This window comes from Salvia splendens, chromosome 7 (assembly GCF_004379255.2).
Source record: "Salvia splendens isolate huo1 chromosome 7, SspV2, whole genome shotgun sequence".
Taxonomy (NCBI): Eukaryota; Viridiplantae; Streptophyta; class Magnoliopsida; order Lamiales; family Lamiaceae; genus Salvia; species Salvia splendens.
Genome location: NC_056038.1, coordinates 13,378,552 through 13,400,201, shown reverse-complemented (window position 1 = coordinate 13,400,201; position 21,650 = coordinate 13,378,552). Strand labels below are relative to the sequence as shown.

General features: G+C 36.5%; 2 protein-coding genes across 2 annotated transcripts; one reads left to right on the top strand and one right to left on the bottom strand.

The window, feature by feature from the left end:
• Nucleotides 1–10,812: 10,812 nt before the first annotated feature.
• Nucleotides 10,813–12,815, bottom strand: LOC121810436. The gene is made up of 3 exons (XM_042211205.1): nt 12,310–12,815; nt 11,497–11,572; nt 10,813–11,358 (listed from the first exon to the last, which is right to left on the bottom strand). Exons 1-3 carry the CDS (start codon nt 12,813–12,815, stop codon nt 10,813–10,815), a joined length of 1,128 nt encoding a protein of 375 aa, XP_042067139.1.
• A 4,671-nt stretch (nt 12,816–17,486) lies between these two features.
• On the top strand, nt 17,487–20,319 carry LOC121811051 (protein IQ-DOMAIN 5-like). Its single transcript, XM_042211819.1, has 5 exons — nt 17,487–17,730; nt 18,173–18,424; nt 18,883–19,092; nt 19,176–19,289; nt 19,368–20,319. The coding sequence occupies exons 1-5, from the start codon at nt 17,665–17,667 to the stop codon at nt 20,013–20,015; spliced, it is 1,290 nt and encodes a 429-aa protein (XP_042067753.1). The 5' UTR covers nt 17,487–17,664; the 3' UTR covers nt 20,016–20,319.
• The last annotated feature ends 1,331 nt before the right edge of the window (nt 20,320–21,650 follow it).

Here is a 21,650-nt window from a genome sequence, read left to right as displayed (position 1 = left end):
CTAATTCCTATTAGGGTTTCATATATATATTTTCTAAATATATTAATGAATTAAATGGATTTATATATGTTTATAATTTTAAACTTTAATATGTATTGAATTTCAACATGTTTCGATATATACGATATATATCGTATATTCGATATAAAACGATATATCGCGATATAAGGAAATTCATATCGTTATCGTATCGAAAACTTACGATACGGTATCGTATCGTATCGAAAATTCGATAATTTTTTGATATTTTTTAATACGATAAGAGCGATATATCATTTTTTCGGTATTTTTCCCCATCCCTAGATATTCCAATCTATACTCGGTTCTTAAACATTTCAGAGCAATCCCTTTCTCTCTTTCCACCATCCGATGTCATTCTTTGAAGAAACCAAAGGCATCAGACTTTTCTTTGAGAATCTAAACCCACAATTTCCTTGAAAAATCATCTATTATAGTCATGAAATACCTTCCTCCATTCATCGTGGGAGGCTGAGAAGGCCCCCAGATGTCACTGTGAGTATAGTCAAGAACTGACTCAGAGGTGTGTCTTCCCTTTGGAAATGGAAGCTTCTTACTCTTTCCCATCATACACTGCTCACATTTGCTCAAGTCCACTTCTGCTTCAGACTTGATAAGACCTTTCTTGATCAGTTCTTTCATTCCCTTTGTGCCCAGGTGGCCCATTCATACATGCCACAATTTCAGATCAGCAGATAATCTCTCAGTAGAGTTAGAGGCTCCAGATATTACCTCAACTGGCAGATAGTAGAGGATCTGTCTTCTAACTGCAGTCATCACCACCTTTTCTCCTTTGCTAATCATCATGAGCCCATTACCTGATCTGAAACTAAAACCTCTTGATTCAAGAACACCAAGAGATACAAGATTTCTTTTAATTTCTAGAATGAATCTGACTTCAGATAGCTTTATCAGTGATCCATCTGCTAGTCTCAGCATTATACTGCCAACTCCTCTGATTGAACATACTTGATTGTTCCCAAGTAAAACTGATCCATTTGATGTTTCAAAATCTTGAAACCATTATTTGTGTGAACTGATGTGAAAACTGCAACCTGAATCAACAATCCATTTATCCCCCACAGATCCATCAAGAATGATCAAAATCTGATGAGGTTCCTCAGCTTGCACAATATCAGTCGATCCTTGATCATTTTTCTCGGCCTCTTGCTTTCTCTTCCAAGCAAAGCAATTCTTCTTGATGTGGCCTGGCTTTTTACAGTAATGGCAGCTTCTTGACACCTTATCCTTATCAGAGAAGCCTTTATTCTGACTGAACTGCCCAGACTTCTGCTTGGATTTTCCTTTAAATTTCTTGACATTCAAGACCTCCCTTGAAGCCTCTGGTTGAGGAAGAGTCATTTTCTGGAATTCATTGTCTTTAGTGACGTTTGCACCTCAAGAAAAGAGATGGACTTATCTCGGCCATACAGTAAAGCATCCTTTAATTGCTAATACGACGAAGGCAAGGCGTTGAGGAGAACTATAGCCTTGTCTTCATCGGCTAATTTCACATCCACGTTCTCTAGATCATCCACGAATTTAGAGAATAGATCAAGCTGCTCACTGAGAGTCTCACCCTCGGTGAATCTGTAAGAATAAAGCTGTTGTTTGAGATATAACCTGTTTGTTAGAGACTTCACCATGTAGAGCTCCTCCAATTTCTTCCAGATCGCACTGGCAGACGGCTCGTGAGCCACTTCTATCAACACTTTATCATCAAGGCTCAAGATAATTGCACTTTGCGCCTTCTGCAAGATCTCCAGCCGCTTAGGAGCGGGCTTATCATCTCCTTCCTCCGAAACCAGAGCGTCAGCAAGGCCTTCATCTTGATTCTCCATAAACCGAAATCAGACTTGCCGTTGAACTTTTCAGTCTCAAATCGTGCCATCGCCATCAGACACTTCGATTCCCACCGGACGGCGCCACTTGTTAGGATTATTGAACGATCGGCGCAACAAGAATAATAAGAACACAAAGGCCTTTACGTGGTTCGACAAATTGTCTACGTCCATGGGAAGAGATCGGTTATGGATGTATTGATCACGCTCAAGACAAGTACAGATTATGGAACAAGCAAGAAATCACTCGAGCTCTCTACAATCTACTCTCAATATTGAATCACAAGATCTCACTCTATCTTTCTTCTATCTCCTACTTTTGTTACAAATGGTATCGATTGTGTGTGTGTGTGATGTGAGCTGGAGTTGAGCTTATATCTTCGCTCTTCCTTGCACCGAGAAGCAGTTACAACTAACTCCTCATGCAACGTCACACGCGACTCATGCACCTTGATCCGCGTCCGGTATCTCATGCGCACTTTGCCGAGCGTGTGAAGCTCTCGCGATCATACATACTTTCAATTCCATTGCTTAACATTTGATAGGTTGTTCTCAAAGGTACATAGAGAAAATTGTCTTCAGTTCTGAGTTTTTATATGAAACTTGTCTGTGGTGTTTCCGGCTTTGGTAGTGTAAAGATTTTTCTCTAGTTTCATCTTTCAATTGATTATGTTGATGTTTGTTTCTTTGTTTCTTTGTTCTTAAAAATGTGTAGTATTGGTTCAAAGGAATGTTATTAAAAATCGGCAATGGTGCCGCTGTGGCGCCATGGCACGGCGGGTTTCAAGAAAAACGCCATCGCCACAAGCTACCATGAAACTTTTTAATGGTGACTGCCATTTACCGCCATGAGTGAGGCGCCATGGCAGTGCCGTGGCGTGTATGGCGTCACTTTTGATTGGGCTACCCCCAATCCTCAGCCCAATTAGCAAATAAGACGACCCAAATGTATTTTAACCCTTGACCAGACTAAAATCCGGTCCAATTAATAAAAAACTTGAGGATTCAGTCAAAATCAAGGGTTTTTTTTTCTTAGAATCATATTTCTCTCCTAAAAAAACCCTAGCAACACCAACCTCCAAAAAAACCTAGCTACCCCGCCTCCCGCCTGCCGTCACCGCCCCTTGTCGCCGGTCATCGCCGCCGCAGATTCTTAAGGTAATTTCCGATTTCCATTCATATAAGTTAATAAATTCAAGCATTATTTATTTCAAAATTCAAACAAATTGCAGAATATTATCATACACTTTATAAGAGCATCTCCAATGAGAGAATGTATATAGAAAATGTATATTATGAATTTACCTTCTTAAAAAGTAAAATATACCCTTCTAGAAAGTAACACATTCCAAAGGGAAAAGATATATGAAAAGGTAAATTATTTTTTAAAAATAAAATAATAGTACAAAATGCTTTAAAAAATATAAAGTGTAATACCTTCTCAAATACATTTCCCCTTGGAGAAGGGTTTTTCATGAAAAGAAGGCAAATATGGTAGTTATAAAATTTTACCTCTCCATTGATTGGGAGGTAAAGATATCTCTTCAAAATGAGAAAAAGGTATAATACATTCTCAAATACCTCTCCCTTGGAGAATGATTTTTTACCAAAAAAGGTAAATATGGTAGATATATTAGATGTTCAAAAGCTAATTGCGTGACTTTTGTGTGGTATTAAGATATACCAATGCTATATAAAAGGTTAGAAATTTATGATAACGGATGCAAGTTGAGAGTGAAGTTTACGATTTCTTGTGAAATTATTGATAAGAATTTTGATAGGGTCTAAATAGAAAGTAATTGTTTTTTTTATGGATTGAAGCTCAAAAATTATCTTAATATATTGTTCATCTAAGAGGGAGAGATCTATAGTGAATTTTGCATAAGTATAGTGAACATAGTTTTCAATCTTTAAAGTATAATAACTAATGATGTCCAAATTTCATAAAAGTATTGGCAAAAGACTACCGTATTATTATCAATTGAGATGCTAACATTAATTTTTGAATAGTTAGAAGTGCTTTTGATCTCTAGAGGATAATTAAAGATAATTATTAATAGTTTTATTGAATTCTTAAAGCCTTGAAAAGAAAGGATGACATCATTTTAGCAAAAGAATTAACATGAACTTCTAAATAGCCGAAATAGTTGGAAAGTGCACCATAAACCCATATGATAAGAAAAAAAAATTTATATTTAAAGAAGATTGTGAAATGTTTTTATGGTACTAAGAAAGATAATAATACATTTGTACTATACAGAGAATGAGAAGAAAGAAGATTATAGCTTTTATACAGAGAATGAGAAGAAAGAAGATTATAGCTTTTACTTTACCACATAGATATTAGAGTTTGAGAAATCAAATAAGTATATCCATAAGTGTCCCTTTGACTTAGTATTGGGTGAATAACTAAATTACAAGAAAATTTTTAAGATGTCATAATCTTAGTTTTCAGAAACTAATCAGAATATTCCTAACGAGTAATAAGAACCACAAAGTTATAACTATTAGTTGGACATAGAAAAGTACACGCGGTAATTAATAACTTTATAAAACATAGTATGTGTTAACGATATAAAAAAAAGTTAAACATGACCTTATGGTAAATAATAATATTAATTAAACATAACAAAATTGATCACTGAGTATATTCTACACAAAAATGACTAGTTTATTAATATTCGAAGTATTATAAGTTATAGAATTTGATCAATATCTATGCCCAAGGTTACATATTAAGTAGTTCATTGTTATAATTTATAAGAAATATTAATAACTAACAACAATATAAGGTCAAGTTTGTTTCATGTTATATAATATGTATTTTATATGAAAAAGAAAATAGATGACAATAAGATGATTAAGAAATTGTCTTGTAACTATCAAAAGCTGCAAAATTCTAGCCGTAATCGTTTAGAGCGAACATTGACCAAAAAAAAGAGTCAATTAGAACTCATCAGAGTAAAAACAGAATGAAATACATGATGTAAGAATTGAGTAACTACTTAAAAAAATATAATATTATGATCTTGTATTCTTTAAAGAATGTGATCTTAAGATATGTCATAGGTATAAATACAAAATGGAGATCCCAAGGAAGGATTAACTTATATTGAAGTTGTGATTTGATTTTGAAAATAAGAGTGAGTAAGGATCTTATAGAACTACTAAGAAAATAACAGTATGAATGATGGTAATAATTTTTTTAGAGTGAGAAAATGGTAAAATATTCGATTGAGTGTGTTTAAAAATAAAATAAAAGATAAGACTACAATACAGTAGGAAAATTATCATAGAATCTTGTGAAATTATTTTCATTGATAATTTTAATAGAAAGAGAAGTATTCTTTGAGCATATTAGGTTGCCAAAAAGATGATAAGTATTTCCTGCAAAGGCTTGGGCAAATAAATAGAGGACTAGGATAATAACTACCTTAATGAATAATTCTTAGAGCTCATGAGGAAACTATAAAAAGGTAGGGTAAGGCTGACAAGATAAAAAGAGTATAAGATCATCTTTGGACCAAAACATATTAAGTATATAAATGATACTTAAAAATAAGAAATTCATAAGGGATAACATTAGCAGAAATAATTAGAAATTATATATGGAAAGAGAAATGTCAAGTGAATATGTGAATCGAGGAGAATGTCTTACCAAATGATAACTAGATTTGAGAAAACCTATATACAATTGAAATATTTAACATTGTTGTTGAAATAATTTCTTACAAAATAAATAAATAGATTGTATAGCAACTCTAAGAGCTAGCTATTCCAAAAAAAAAATGTATTGAAAGTTAATATAGTAAATGCAGATTAATTGATATAGATGATAACCCATACGTAGCAAAGGTCATTTGATTGATTAAGGGTACAAATCTTAGAAGTTGAAGCTATTGCTCTTATAGATTTTGCAAATTTTCGAAGTGAAGGAAAAGTAGCCCAAATATGACGGTTAATTGGTATAAGTAACACAGACTCAATGAGATGTATATATTAAGTACACTTAATGAAATGTCAAATAAATATAAGGGACCTACGGGTCGTGTACAATGGAAATCCCAGGCAGATCCCAAACTTGATTAGTCACATAATATTATAAAGGATCATATACTTATGAATATGAAATTGTTTCTGATATTTATTGTTTCTAGTTATATATATTATAGTTAAAGAATATGCTTGATATTTCTGTGACGTGAAATAAAAGGTGAAATTTATATACACTGAGTTGTGGCTCATATAAACCACTAATATTTTTCAGGCAAAGATATCGCTGATGTTTTGGTCGATATGAGTTTTAGAAACTCCACGTGTTATCAGGGTTGGCGGCTGACGCATTATAGCAACCTTCTCCTCCTCTTCATTTTGCATGTAGGTCAATGTATAACATATAGAGTGGTGAGATAGTCTCAATACAGTTCAAAATGTTTTGAAATATGAAACAAATTAATGTTGATTTCTGAGTTTATCTTATATGGGTGTTCTACAAATTTTACATGCAGGTTATTTGCTTAAAAATTTCATATTTATATAATTATAATATACGACAAAGGAGTTGGTTGGGGTGTGACAAAATGGGAGTAACTATGTAGCCGCTGGAAAGATGTTGATGGAAAAGAAAAAAACATCTTTATTGGACTCCATGTGCAGCTTCACTGCATAGATCTCATGCTTGAGGACATTGGTAAAATTCCGGTCATTCAAAGAAGAATTCGAAGGGCTATTAGTCTTGTTGGCTATATTTATAGCCATGGTTTTATCTTACACTTGTTGAGAACTTTCACAAAGAAGGACTTGGTGAGGCCAACCATCACTCGGTTTGCTACATCATTCTATCATTAGAAAGGTTGCAAAAGGTGAAATATAACATTAGAAAAATATTTATTTCTAGAAAGGTTGCAAAAGGAGAAATATAACATTAGAAAAATAATTAATTCTGATGAGTGGATCCAAAACAAGCTTTCAAAAGAAGCTAAGGGTAAGGAAGCATCTAGGACAACTAGGGCTGGGGAAAATATCGAAAAAATGATATATCGCTCGTATCGTATTGAAAAATATCAAAAAATTATCAGATTTTTGATATATCGTAATTTTCGATACGAAACGATACCGTATCGTAAGTTTTCGATACGATAACGATATGAGTTTCCTTATATAACGATATATCGTTTTATATCGAATATACGATATATATCGATATTTTCAATATATCGTTTTATATCGAATATACGATATATATCGATATTTTCGATATATCGTTTTATATCGAATATATCGTATATATCGAAACATATTTGAAATTATAATTTTCGATATACAGGTATTCGATACGATATCGATATTATCCATATCGAAAGTTTTATATATCGAAATTCGATATATCGAACTTTCGATACGATAACGATATGAAATTATTTCATATCGATATTTTCGATACGATATACGATACAACGTTTTCGATATGATATCTCGTATCGACCCACCTCTAAGGACAACATAATATCCTCCTTTATGGAAGAATGTTGTTTACATTCTCAAGGTTATGGCTCCCCTTGTAGGGGTTCTTAGATTGGTGGATGGTGAAAGGAAACCTGCAATGGGTCATATTTATGAGGCAACGGAGAAGGCAAAATAAACAATCGCGAAGTCTTTTGATGGGCTTGAGCAAAGATACTCCAATGTTTTCGAGATCATTAATAGAAGGTGGAATTGCCAACTCCATAGGCCATTGCATGCAGCTGGACACTTTTTTGAATCCAGCCATCTTTTATGATCATCCGAAAATGTGATTTGATGCTGAGATAACTTCAGAGTTGTTTGAATGCATTAAACGAGCGGTGCCAAAGAAAAAAGATCAAAAAGAGACAATGAAGCAGTTGGAAATTTACAAAGCTGCATCAGGCTTATTTGATGATGAAATTGCAAAAGAGCAAATTAAAGAATTGCCTCATGGTGTGAATCTTTAAACTTAACTTCATTAAATTTCTAAGTTCTAATTTCTAATCTAGGTAGTACTTTATTTGGCTTTGTAGCTAATTGGTGGAGTTTGCATGACACCTCAGCTCCTTTGTTGCAAAAAATCGCGATGAAAGTTTTAAACTTGACTTGTAGTGCTTCAGGGTGTGAGAGTAATTGGAGTGTTTTCGAGCAGATAATTAACAAATCCTTTATTATATTTTGGTTTTCAATTTTAAACTTCTAATATAATATAATAATTATAAACCTAGAGGATTGATATGCTAGGCGCCATTATGTGAGTGTTGGGTGAGCGATATGGGACGTGGCAACATCATCATCAATTTCTTTCTTCCTTTCTAATCTGTTGAAGATGATAAAATCAAACTCATCACACAAAAAGTGGAGAAAACTGAATTTTATTTATCACATAAAAAATCACCTGATACAAGCTACGAACTACTATTTATACAAAGTTAAAACAGAGCTCGTAACAAACTTTTCCAACGGCTAGTAACTAACTATCCACGCGTTCATTCTTCTGCTGACGTGGAGCTGATGAGGATCCAGCTGTCACCAGCTAAGATGGAGATATTTTGTCTCACACATCATCACTTTCATGCATGCGAACTCTTCATCCTTTCTTCCATGCAAACGAGCAAACTTTACTTCAACATGCCCCCTCAAGATTGACTATATAGACTTGTGAAGTTCATCTTGTCAAGTATGGATTGAAAGGCCGTTTCTCCCAATGGCTTGGTAAAATATCAGCAATTTGCAAGTTATTCCTGATGTGCAACGGTTTGATAATCCCTTGCATGTATCTTTCTCTAACCGTGTGGCAATCGATCTCTATATGCTTTGTTCTCTCATGGAAGACCGGGTTAGAACATATGTGAATCGCCGATTGATTGTCACAATATAAAGGGACCGTTTTCTCTGTCTTTACACCAAAATCTTCAAGCAAAGCTTTGGCCCATACAACCTCACAAGTAGCTTGAGCCATGGCTCGGTACTCAGCCTCCGCAGAAGATCTGGATATTGTATTTTGTTTCTTGGCCTTCCATGAAATAAGAGAGTTTTCCAAGAATAAGCAATAACCAGTCATGGATTTTCTTGTGTCGGGGCATGCTGCCCAATCTGCATCTAAGAAAATACATATTGTAGGTTTACTACTGCTTGAATAGAAAAGTCCATGACCTGGGGTTTTCTTCAAATATCTCAGTACCTTTTCAGCTGCATTCCAATGATCCACACACGGTTTTGAGACAAATTGACTCAATTTATGCACTGCATACGTTATGTCAGGCCTAGTAATACACAAGTACAAGAGTCTTCCAATCAACCTCATGTACTTTGATGGATCCTCCATTAAAGTTCTAGAATCCAACTGAAGTTTCTTTGTGGAATCCATTGCTGTTGATGAAGGTTTGCAGCCTAGGAGTCCAGCATCGTTGACAAGATCCATAGCATATTTTCTTTGAGAAATTTGTATTCCCTTCTTGTTCCTAGCAATCTCAACTCCAAGGAAATATTTAGGTGCTCCTAAGTCTTTGAACTTGAAGTGTTTTGCTAGAAATTCTTTGAACTGTTCTGTCACTTGTGGATCTGTGGTGGCTACTAATATATCATCCACATATACTACTATGCCAAAGAAACTAGTTGTTGTATCAGATTTGTAGAAGAAAGAGTGATCAGATGTTGATTGTTGCAATCCAAATCCTCTCAAAACTTCTGATAGCTTGAGGTACCACTGCCTTGAAGCTTGTTTAAGGCCGTATAGAGATTTCTTTAGCCTACAGACCAATGTTGACTCAGGAGTGCCCCCCTCAACAGTGAGTCTATCCACCTCAAGACCTGGTGGAATAGTCATATAAATTTCTTCTTCAAGATCTCCATAGAGAAAGGCATTGTTGACATCCAAATGTGAGAGAGACCAGCCATAGATTGCTGCCAAAGCTAGCATCATCTTGACAGTGGTAAGCTTAGCAACTGGAGAGAAAGTATTCAAAAAATTAATTCCCTCAAGCTGAGTAAATCCCTTAGCAACTAGCCTTGCTTTATATCTCTCCACAGTGGCATCCGCATGATATTTCACTTTATAGAGCCACTTACAATCAATTGGGATCTTGCCCGGAGGTAAAACTGTGATGTACCAAGTGTCAGTCCTGATGAAAGCAGATAGCTCTTCTTGCATTGCCAATTGCCACTCTTTGATTTCAGATGCTTGGTTGTAAGTGTGAGGTTCTGGAATGGCTGACATGAGAACGATGTATTTGAGATAATCTGGACTGAATTTGGACAAGGTGAAGTTGGTTGAATAGTGGACGAAGCAACTGAGTTGCATATGAAATCTGTTAAGTGTGATGGAGTCTTGGTTTGTCTGCCACTTTTGGTTACTGTGGGATTGGAATGATTGGGGTCTCAGGTGATGGTGGTGGAGAGTGTGTGGAGATGGAAGGATGTGAAATGGGTAGATATGGACTGATAGGAGCAGAAGATGCTGGAAAATTGGAAGAAGGCAGATGAGCTAAAGGGAATGTGCTCTCATGAAACACAACATGTCTGGAAATGAACTCCTCCATAGTGTCAAGGTTTAGGAGCTTGTAGCCTTTGTATCCCGGGGGTATCCCAGATATACACATCTGATAGCTCAGGGAGAGAATTTATCTCTGCCTCTATGCAAAGAAGAAACATAACATAGGAAGCCTATGACTCTCAAATGTGCATAGGATGGAGCTTTCTTGAAAAGCATATGAAAGGGAGTGAGATTATCAGGGATAACAGATGAAGGGGTTCTATTTAACAGATAAGATGCCCCAAGGATGCAATCACTCCAAAATTGAATAGGCAAGTGTGATTGGAAAAGAAGGCTTCTAGCCACATTGAGGAGGTGTTTGTGTTTTCTCTCAACTCGAGCATTTTGCTGAGACTCAACACAAGAATGTTGCACAATTGTGCCAAAGGGGTTATATAAGGAAGGTATATTGAATTAAGGTACATTATCAAATCTGACAGTTTTTATTTTTCTGGTGAACTGAGTAAGGACAGTGTTGAAAAACTGAACAAGAATGGCTTGGACATCAGATTTGTTTTGCATAAGGAAAGTCCATACAAATCTTGAGGTATCATCAATAATGGTGAGGAAGTATTTATATCCATGATTTGTATTTGGAAGGAAAGGGCCCCACACATCACAGTGGATGAGATCAAAGGGCTCATTAGCAACAGATTCAGACAAATTGAAAGGCAAGTGTTGTTGTTTAGCAAGAGGACATATATCACACAATGAATGGTTTTTATTTGAGAAAGGAAGAGTTTCAGACATGGATTTCAACTTGCTAAAATATAAATGCCCTAACCTCTTATGCCACACATCAATATGAACCACAGAATTGGCATTAACAGACTGAGAAACAGATAAAGAGGATAAAGATTTGGTAGAACCTTGATTGTCATTGCTCTCAGAACTGACATCTAGAGTGTATAAGTTTCCAAATCTTCTACCCCTCCCAATCACAATGCCCCGAGAAGCTTCCTGAATTTCAATAGAATCATGATCAAAGGTTAAGGTACAAGAAAGTGAGCTGGTTAGAGAGATCACAGAGATCAGATTATATGAAAAAGAGGGAACATATAAAACATAATTGAGGATAAGAGAATGTGTTAAGCAAACTATTCCAATATGTGTAATAGAAACAGTTGCTCCATTTGGCAACTGAACAGAGGCATTGCCAATAGGAGAGCATGAGCTGAAAAGAGACTTATTGCAACATACATGATGAGTAGCTCCCATATCTAAGAGCCAAACAGTGGATTTTAAAGATATATTTGCAATGATAGGAAGATATAAGGTAGTACCTGTAAAATGTGGAGATTGAGTGGGTGAAGGAGTTTGTTGTGCGGCTGAATTGGAGGTAGAAGAAGTGTTGGTGACAAGCTGGCTTTGCAATAGAGCTATCAGCTGCCGACACTAATCAAAGGTAGGCATAGCTGGAGCAGAAGCTGTCTTATCAGATGATTCTGTGGAAAAATCATCCACAAGATTAACAGATTTAGGAGAACTGAAATCTCTTGAGTTTGAACTCGGTTTGAACTTTCATCTTCCAAAACTTGGTGGAAAACCATGAAGTGTGTAGCATCTATCAACAGTGTGGTTTATTTTACCACAATGAGAGCATAACCTTCCTCGATTGAACTTAGATGAAGCAGCATTGGCAGAATAAGGATGTTCACTTAGAATTGGTGTAGATTGAGAATATTTCACAGATTCAGTGTTGCCTCCAATAGTACGTTGCCTCTCCTCTTGTAAAACTAATTAGAAGACTTTAGACAAAGTAGGAAGAGGTACCATAGATAAAATGTGCGATCGGATTTGAGAGTATGAAGAATTCAATCCAATCCAATCAGAAACTGCATTACACATTCTTCTTCCTGGTGCTTATGCCACTTCGCTGCACTTTGGCATCTACAATTCGTACAAACACACCATGAGATAGGTTGAGTGTGTTTATACTCATCCCAACTTATTCGTAGATTAGTAAAATAGCAGTTGATATCATCATCTCCTTGAACAAGAGACATAATTTTCTGCTTGAGCTGATACACACGAGCAAAATCACATTGAGAAAAGCTGTCACGTAGATCTGACCAGATCTCCTTCGCATCATCTAGATACATGATGCTAGAGCAAATCTGAGGTGATAAGGAGTTCATAATCCAAGAAACTACCATGCTATTGCATCTAATCCACGCCGCATATAGCAGATCATCCTCAGTAGGCTTCAGTAAAACTCCATTGACAAAAAGAATTTTATTCTTAGCTAAAAGAGCAGTGGACATCGATCGGCTCCAATTGATGTAATTGGAGCCATTGAGAGGTTGAGACACCAACTGAAGGTCGGGATTATCACTTGGATGAAGATAGTAGGGGCTGGAGAAGTCTTCAGTCGGTGGTTGGATCTGAGGACCACCGCCGCGACGAGCTGCCGCCATTGGAGAAGAAGAAGAAGATCAGAAGAAACACAACGGAATTGAATTTTTCACTGATACCATGTTGAAGATGATAAAATCAAACCCATCACACAAAAAGTGGAGAAAACTGAATTTTATTTATCACATCAAAAATCACCTGATAACTACGAACTACTATTTATACAAAGTTAAAACAGAGCTCGTAACAAACTTTTCCAACGGCTAGTAACTAACTATCCACGCGTTCATTCTTCTGCTGACGTGGAGCTGATGAGGATCCAGCTGTCACCAGCTAAGATGGAGATATTTTGTCTCACACATCATCACTTTCATGCATGCGAACTCTTCATCCTTTCTTCCATGCAAACGAGCAAACTTTACTTCAACATAATCTCCTCTCTCCTATCTCATTGTCACTAATTCTCTCATCCTCTTCCTCCTCCTCCTCCTCTGTAATTCCATCTCTCTTTCTCTCTCCTCCTACTAATACTTTCACTCTCCTCTCCTCCCATGGACATTTATTTTCTGATTTGCATTAATTTTGTTATACATTTTTCTCATAAAACTCTTGGAACATTTCGACTGTAAAGTTTGAGAAATGCCGCCAAGGCAACAACGGATGCATGCGTTTAGACGGCGGCGGTGAACCCAACGGCACCGGTGGTCCCATCTCGGCAGGCGAATGGCGTTGGCCGCCGCTCACCGGTGCGGCGGTGCTGGAGGATGGTCGATGTCCGCGCACAGGGGAGGCTCGAGTCCTCAATTTAGAGATTTTGTGTTGAACGAAAGAGATTGATAGATAAAGTGGTAGAGGACGGAGCAGCGACGTACGGGTGCTGGCTCTCTCGCGCCGACAATGATCAGGCGGCGACTAGAGGAGAAATCGGCTATGGCAGTTCTAATTTGGGGGTGACGAATTGAAAAAGAGAAGTGAGGTGATTGGGGAAGAAAGAATTGAGACAGAAAAGAGAGAGAATGGCGTGAGAGAGGTGAGGGTGAGAGAGAGAGCTGATGCAGATCCAAAAATAGTAACTGGCCACAGGAGAAGAGAAGGGAAGCGAGAGTATTAGGAATTACATATAGGAGGAAGAGAGGGTGAGAATTAAAGAGGAGAGAGGAGAAAATTACGTTAGAAAATTGATGATGATGTTGCCACCTCATAAATCACTCACCAAGCGAACATACAGTGATACCTAGCAGATCAATTCTCTATAAACCTATTATTATATTTATGGCTGATTCATTTGAAAAAAAGAAATAGACTCGAGCATGAAAAGTTAGAGCATCTCCAATGGCGGCGAGCGGGCCGGCTAGCCGATTTCCGGCGCTCGCCGCCATTGCTGGCTCAGGACCAGCGAGCGTTCGGCGAGTGAATTTAATTTTTTTTTTAAATTTTTGAAACACTATATATACGCGATTTGCACGTTATTTTTCATTCACACCACTTGTTTTAACGAGTACTCTCTCTATCTTAATTTTTTAAAATTAATGTAATTTTTTAATGTTATTTTTTTAATTAATGTATTTTTATATCGTACTTTTTTTAATTTAAATAATATTATTGAATTTTTCCGTATCTGTGTCGTACATTTAATTCCGTATTTTGTGTGATTGTCAATTATTTGTTTAATATAATTAGGGGTGATGTGGCTAGGCTATTGCTGGGCTATTTGCTTGTCCTGATGATGTGACAGGAGGATTTTTAGTGCTGATGATGTGGCAGGAGGAGTTTGTGGCTGGGCTATTGCTGGGCGAAAGCTACTGGAGATGCCCTTAGATGATTTGGTTTATGTGAAATATAACCTAAAAATGTATGAGAGGTATGAAAAAAGAAATGAACTCGATCCTCTTTCACTCGATTACCTTGATCACTGTAACGAGTGGTTGGTTGGAGAGTTCGACGGTATTGAAGATGAAGGCAATGATATGGTTTTTGATGGAGATTCGCTTGATTGGGATACTGTGTACGAGGCGTCGGGCGTTGGAGAGCCTATCACTTATACTAGGTCTAGGTCTAAGAAAAGAAAAGAAACTTCTACATCATCAAGTTCTAGGAAGGCCTCAAGAACCACATACATATCTAGAAACGGGAAATGCCAAAGAGAGAAAGAGAAAGGCAGAATGGCGACAGTGGTTGAAGAAAAAGAGCTTGTGGATGAAGAATCGAAAGATGAAGAAGTTGGGGATGAAGAAGGATCTACTTCGTTTGAACCGGAGGACCCGAAGGACGATGATATTGATGTAGATGAGGATGACTATGTTGGGGAGGATGATTATGATGGTGATGATTGAGGATGGTTTTAATTTAGATTTTATATGTATTATGATGATGAGTTTATATTTTAATTGTTGAACTAAGACTTATTATTATATGCATAATATATAATTGCTTATGATTTTATGCTTTATTTATTGTTTTAGTAGTTGATATTTACATTTTTTTTCTAACTTTTGAATTTATGTATACGTATATTATGAATATTTTATTAATTAATTAACGACTGTCATATCCCGCCATACTGATACGCCATATGCCTGTGGCGGTTTTTTGGCTTACCGCCGTAAGCCGCCATACACCATCCATAACATTGGACTTCAAAGAAAAGGCAATATTATCCGATTGATTATGAATGTATTGATAAAGTAGAGTTTTGGGTGATTGATGAAAATGCTAATGAAGAGCATGATTATGAGGAGTTGGAGGAAATGTTAGATGAAGAACCAGCCAAAGGTAAATAAACTTATATAGATATATTTATAATTGCATGTTTTATTGTGTTCATTGCTTTATATTGTTTAATCTTTATTTAGGTGCTGAAGATAATATAATGGAGATTAATGATGAAGAATTTGATTTGTCAAGATTTGATGATGGAAATACTAGTAGCCTCAACGATGGTTTTTGTGATATTAGTTGCATTAAATCTTGATGTTGGAAATGAAAGTGATTGAGATGATCACGAAGTATTTTGTTTTGAGTTAGTAGTTTGGTATTTTGATAAACTAATGTATTTTGTTAAAGACACTTTGCAAGACTTGTGTACTTATTAGTCTCGTGTATTTTGGTTTCTGAACTCATTAGTATTGTAAATTTGTAATGCAAGCTGACGAAGTATTTTGTTTTGAGTTAGTAATTTGGTATTTTGATAAACTAATGTATTTTGTTAAAGACACTTTGCAAGTCTTGTGTACTTATTTGTCTTGTGTATTTTGGTTTCTGAACTCATTAGTATTGTAAATTTGTAATGCAAGCTGACAAGCATGGCATGACAGTGTATGGAAAAATACTTGAAATGCATTCGTGGCCCAAATCTGCCATTTTTTAATATTTTTATAAGGCTATTTTTTTTTATTATTCACAGATTTTATTATATGTATTTAATAATATATAATATATATGTTTATTATATATTCCGGTTCAACCAGTAGTTTACCTAGTTGAACCGGTTGAACCAGTGAACCAGTAATGATATCAGTTCGCTTACCGATTCGATTTTTAGAATATTGATATATACTTAATCACATAACTGGACTAGTTGGAAGAAAAGAATCGGTCAGAGAGCAATTTTCATAAAGAGATGTGCAGGGGTTTATGCTCACGATTTAGGCTTGGGCCTCTCCGACTCATGGGTCACAAGGTTCTACAATCTTCACCTTGGATCGCGGCTGAAGAAGACCAAGAATCGATCCGGACTAACTTTCGTCATCGCTTTTTTCTTGCTTACTTCTACATGTAGAATAAACACACGTAGGCAAGTAAGCAAACAAAACCATTATAAAATAGTAGTAGTCATCAATTACAACATCACAACATGAGATAAATTATTGCCCACATAAAGTAGAATAAATTATCTATAACACGAAATCATATTATTTCATCACCATCTCTAATGACTAGCCAGAGGTCAACGCAACTTCGTGATTTAAATATAATAATATTAATAATTTTATTTATTTGTTTGTTTCACATATGCTAGGTAGCTATGATATTTAATAGATGTTCTCATGATTTCTAATGGTGTTTAATCACAAAACAGTGGGATCATAAAATACAATTTAATTGATAAGAATAATACTAGTGTTTAATAAAAAAAACCGTGGTATCATAAAATACAATTTAATTTGTAAGTTTTTTTTTTCTTTTAAGTAGTATATCTGGATTTGAGTACCCTAGAATCCGTGTTTCTGAATAATAATTAGAAAAGATATAAAAAAGAAAAAAGAATAGTTTGACATTTACAACCTAAGCAATTTTACCTAATGATGAATAATATTCACGCTTTTTTAGCATTTCAAAATTTGAAATACGCTAAACTAGTTTGTAATCTATCGTGATCATACATAACTACAAAAAATAAGTAGAAAAAGTTCTTCCTCCTTTCTTTTGGAATCAAAACTTTATTTTCTGCTTTAAATATAGAATTTAAAATTTGAAAACACCTGGAAATACTAAATACACACCAAATTTAAATGTTCAACTTTTAATTTGAAAACGCCCCAAACTTAATTACAAAGAGCACTAATTAAGCAACTTTTTTGACAACTCTTTAATGCAATAAGCCTGGAAACTACGTCGTATTGGTCGGTTTACGACCGTTGCAACTTTCCAATTGTTATTCCTCTTTTATTCAAAATTTCAAATTTCAAACTTCGCACTTCCGCTCCACTCTGTTAAATTAAATATTGACCCAATTTCGAGAATTCCCCAAATCGTTTTCTTCTTCATTTTCCCAATCCCCTTCTTCTATTTTGTCTCCAATTGCAGGAATTCAAGGATTTTTGGGGGAATATTTCTTGAAAAAACAAAGTATCTGCAAGATTCGGCCTTTTCGTTTGTGTTGTTTGTGATCTTCACTGATTTTCTGCGCAAATGGGTGCTTCAGGGAAGTGGATAAAATCTTTGATCGGTCTAAAAAAGGCTTCTGTGAATGAACTCGTAAGCTAAACACTTGTGCAATTTTATTATTTGCTTATTTGTCTTTTATTAGTTTCTTTGATGAGTGTGAAAAATCTAAGCTTAAATTTGTTTTTTTTATCCCAATTTGTCCCTTGTTACTTTTCTTTTGTTTTAATGGTAGCCGAAAATCTGTTGATATTTTTTTGTTCATTAATCCTGTAGTTTATGAATTTCTTATTGATGAACCAACTTCAGAATTTGTGAAACTTTGAACATTCCATTCTATGATTTAAGTTATTTCTGTTTTGATGATAGCTGCAAATGTGTTGATACCATTTATTTGGAGTTCTTTTATCTTGTACTCCAGTTTATGAATTTCTTGTTGATGAGAAAACATTTCCTGAATTTGTGAACTTTAATGTTATAATTGAAGCTGTAGATGGGATGTTTCAAAAGTATTGAATTATTGTTTGATTTCTAGGAAAAGGAGGGTGTTAAGGGAAGGAAGTGGAGGCTATGGAGGAGTGGATCAGGTGGTATAGTCATAGGTAAGGGCAGAAGAGGCAGCGGTAATGGGTCGGAAGCCGAGGGATCAGAGGCCTCTTCTTATGCTTTCGACACTGAAATGGCGGCTGCGGTGGCTGCTCTGGCCAAGGCTTCACCTAAGGATTTCATGGTGGTTCGTCGGGAGTGGGCTGCTGTCCGGATTCAGACTGTTTTTCGTGCTTTTCTGGTACCAGCCTCTATGTTCTGTTTTTCTAGACTGCATAAATGATTTATGTAGATTGATTCAATTACTTGACTCTGTGTTAGATTCTATGAATAATGAATTATTAGTGTTACAAAATGTAGGATTGCTATTAAAGAGATGCAAAAATTGCAATGAGATTCAACCAATCAAGTGCTATAAATTGTTTCTGAAAAGAGTTAGAACGTTCAATTTGTGTACCTGGTTTGTAAATGTTATAGCAAGTCAATTCTTTTATGCTTCATGTAGTTATTGGTTTGTAGTAGAATTCATATGTAGATTGCTTTGGGAAAGAGTTGAAGGAGGTCGATTCTTATGACTTATAGTCAATCAAACATTAGATGTTTCAGTAGTCACATTAATTTCCATGAATATTTATGTATAAACCAAGACAGATTCCTTTTTTTCTGTTGTATTAATCCCTTGTGAGTGAATCTATGAAGGCACGGCGCGCTTTGAGGGCCTTGAAGGCGTTGGTACGACTTCAAGCTATAGTGCGTGGACGGTTGGTTAGAAAGCAAGCTGCAGTGACTCTAAGGTGCATGCAAGCTCTTGTTCGTGTTCAAGCTCGAGTAAGAGCTCACTGCACTCAATCCCCCAATGGAGAGCTTTCCGACAAAGAGAGCCAAGTCGACCCTAAGAAGCTTGTTGAGGTTTGATCTTTTCTACAAGCTTTTCGACATGTTTTGTAAGTAAGATTGGAGTCACTGAGTTTTGCTTTCGTCTGTGATCCCAGAGTGGATGGTGTGACAGCGTTGGCACGGTTGATGAAGTGATGTCGAAACTGCAAATGAAGCAAGAAGGAGCCATGAAGAGAGAGAGGGCTCTTGCCTATGCTCTTTACCAGCAGGTACTGATGGTTTGTTTGTTTGTGTATCTTCTCGACAAAGTTGTAATATCGATATATATCGATTTTATCTGATCTCAGCAACTGAGGCGAAACCCCAACACGGGCTCGAGTGGGAACAAGATGGGCATGGCCACACCGGCTAGGTTAGAAAAGTCAGGTACAGGACTCAACTGGCTCGAACGTTGGATGGCAACGAAGCCATGGGAGTCGAGGCTGATGGAGGAGTTCCAAAGCGAGGCCTCCGAGCTACACCCAGCTTCCGTGAAGCACGAGGCCTATGGGGCTGGATCCTTCTCTAGCACCGCCTCCGACTACGACCCAGTCCGAACAAGGCGCAACAACACTAGAACGCCCTCGAAGGTGCCTATGAGTTGCCAGATCCTACGCTCGTCCTCAGATCCATGCTCAGACTCCATGTACGACGAGACCACCACTACTTCAAACTCGTCCACGGCAACCTCAGAAACGCCCGGATCGGGTGAGACATCAACGGAATCCAAGCCTCACTACATGAGCCTGACAAGAGCAACCAAGGCAAAGCAGAGGCCTTGTGCATATGGTTCAAATGCAAATGCTCACTCTTTGCACCGGCATTCAGTCGAGGATCTGCCCCACCGGAGGAAGCCGAGCCCCCTCTCTAAAGGGAACGCGAGGAGGAGTGCTGACACAGACTTGTACTCTGTTGATATGTGCAAGGATCTATACCCTCCGGCCTACTATGCGTGAGCAATTGCCCGGTCCCCAAATTTCTTCACCTGTCCAATGAGTTCAACATCTTGTTGCTTCGTGTGTCGTATGTAGGTTTAAGGTTGTCTTGAAAGTAAGTATACAATGAGCTTGAATACTTAGTTATCAAACAATATAGATATAGCTTGTGGATTTGTTGTTATAGCAGCAGATGTTTATGACTCAACACTGCAAAATATGCGGTGTTTGTGCATCTGCTGGTATAAATATCAGACTGCTTCTGTTCATGTTGCAGGTTTAAACGTTTTCTTCACAATCAGCTACAATGCTACTATTTTGTATATTTGATTATTTTTGCAAATTAGCATCCGTGATTAACTTTAAAATAAATGTTTAAAAGGTAGTACATGATGTAGAAAATAGAGTGCAACTGATTCTTTTCTTCAAAAGGAGCGCCATCACATTTTTAAAAATAATGAAAGGAAATTCAAATTATGATGAGAGCATGGTAAAAGGAAAAGGCGATGGTAGGCTGTCAATTTGAAAATTTAACGAATATCGGGTAGTTCGGACATGGATGAGGGTGTAAGTAATGTCAATTTGAAACTTTTAAATTTGTCAACTGCAAAATTTTTATTTAAAATGCATAAATGAGTGGATTAGAATTATATGGGGTTTTTGTAGTAAGTTTTCAGTCTTTTCTTCTATGGGTTTGTTTTCAATACAATAGAGCCATTTTCTTGCATGCCGTTTTCAAGGGTATTTTGACTCTCTTAATAATGTTATCTTTTTACATTTTCAATATATATCCGTTCTATTAATGTTAAAGCCTTTTTTACATGAAAATCAAAGAATACGTATTTAAAAAGTCTAGTGGAGTGAGATCGAGAATTTTGCTTAGTGACTGCAGACTTGGGGCACAAGTATTGAATGTATGCTAGATTGGGACATAATGAGTCCAGAATTAAAGCACCAGAATTAAAGCACCAATGATACTACTATATCTAAGATGGATCAAAAAGGGAGCAATGGGTGGCAGAGGACAATAAGTCGTCCGAAGGAGTAGGCGGCGACGTGACTGTTAAGGGTGTTTCCCTTAACAAGCACCGGCGGCGAGTTCGCTCGGCGGTGGAGATAAATTTCCGGCGACCAACAGGCTCGGCGGACGATTGCAGAGTTTCTGTGCGCGGGAGTCGCTCCCGTCGGGCAGATAACTCGGTTATTGATAGAATACTCCGGCGTCCAATTAGGATCGGCGGAGGGAATCCAAAATTAGGATTGGAAAACACATGTTATCTTTGGGGGAGAAAATATTTCATTAATTGATTGAATGAATAAAAAAGATAACAGTCTATCATATTTATAATGCTAATGACTTAATGAACAAGAAAACAAAGATATAGAAAAAGATATGCTAAATCCCTATAATATCTAAACTAAATAATAATAATAGAGGTTCGTATCAGTGACCCTAGTTCTTGAAGCTAGAGTTTTGAATATCTTTGTAACTTGGACGGGAAGTGTTAGGTTTGGTATACTGAAAAGCATGTTTCGAGCAAGTTCGCGCGAATAGAATCTTGCTTGTATACGAAAAACTCTACAATCCACTTTTAACTCGATTCAGTATTATTCGAGCAGTTTCGCACGAATAGAATCAGTATATTATTACATTGT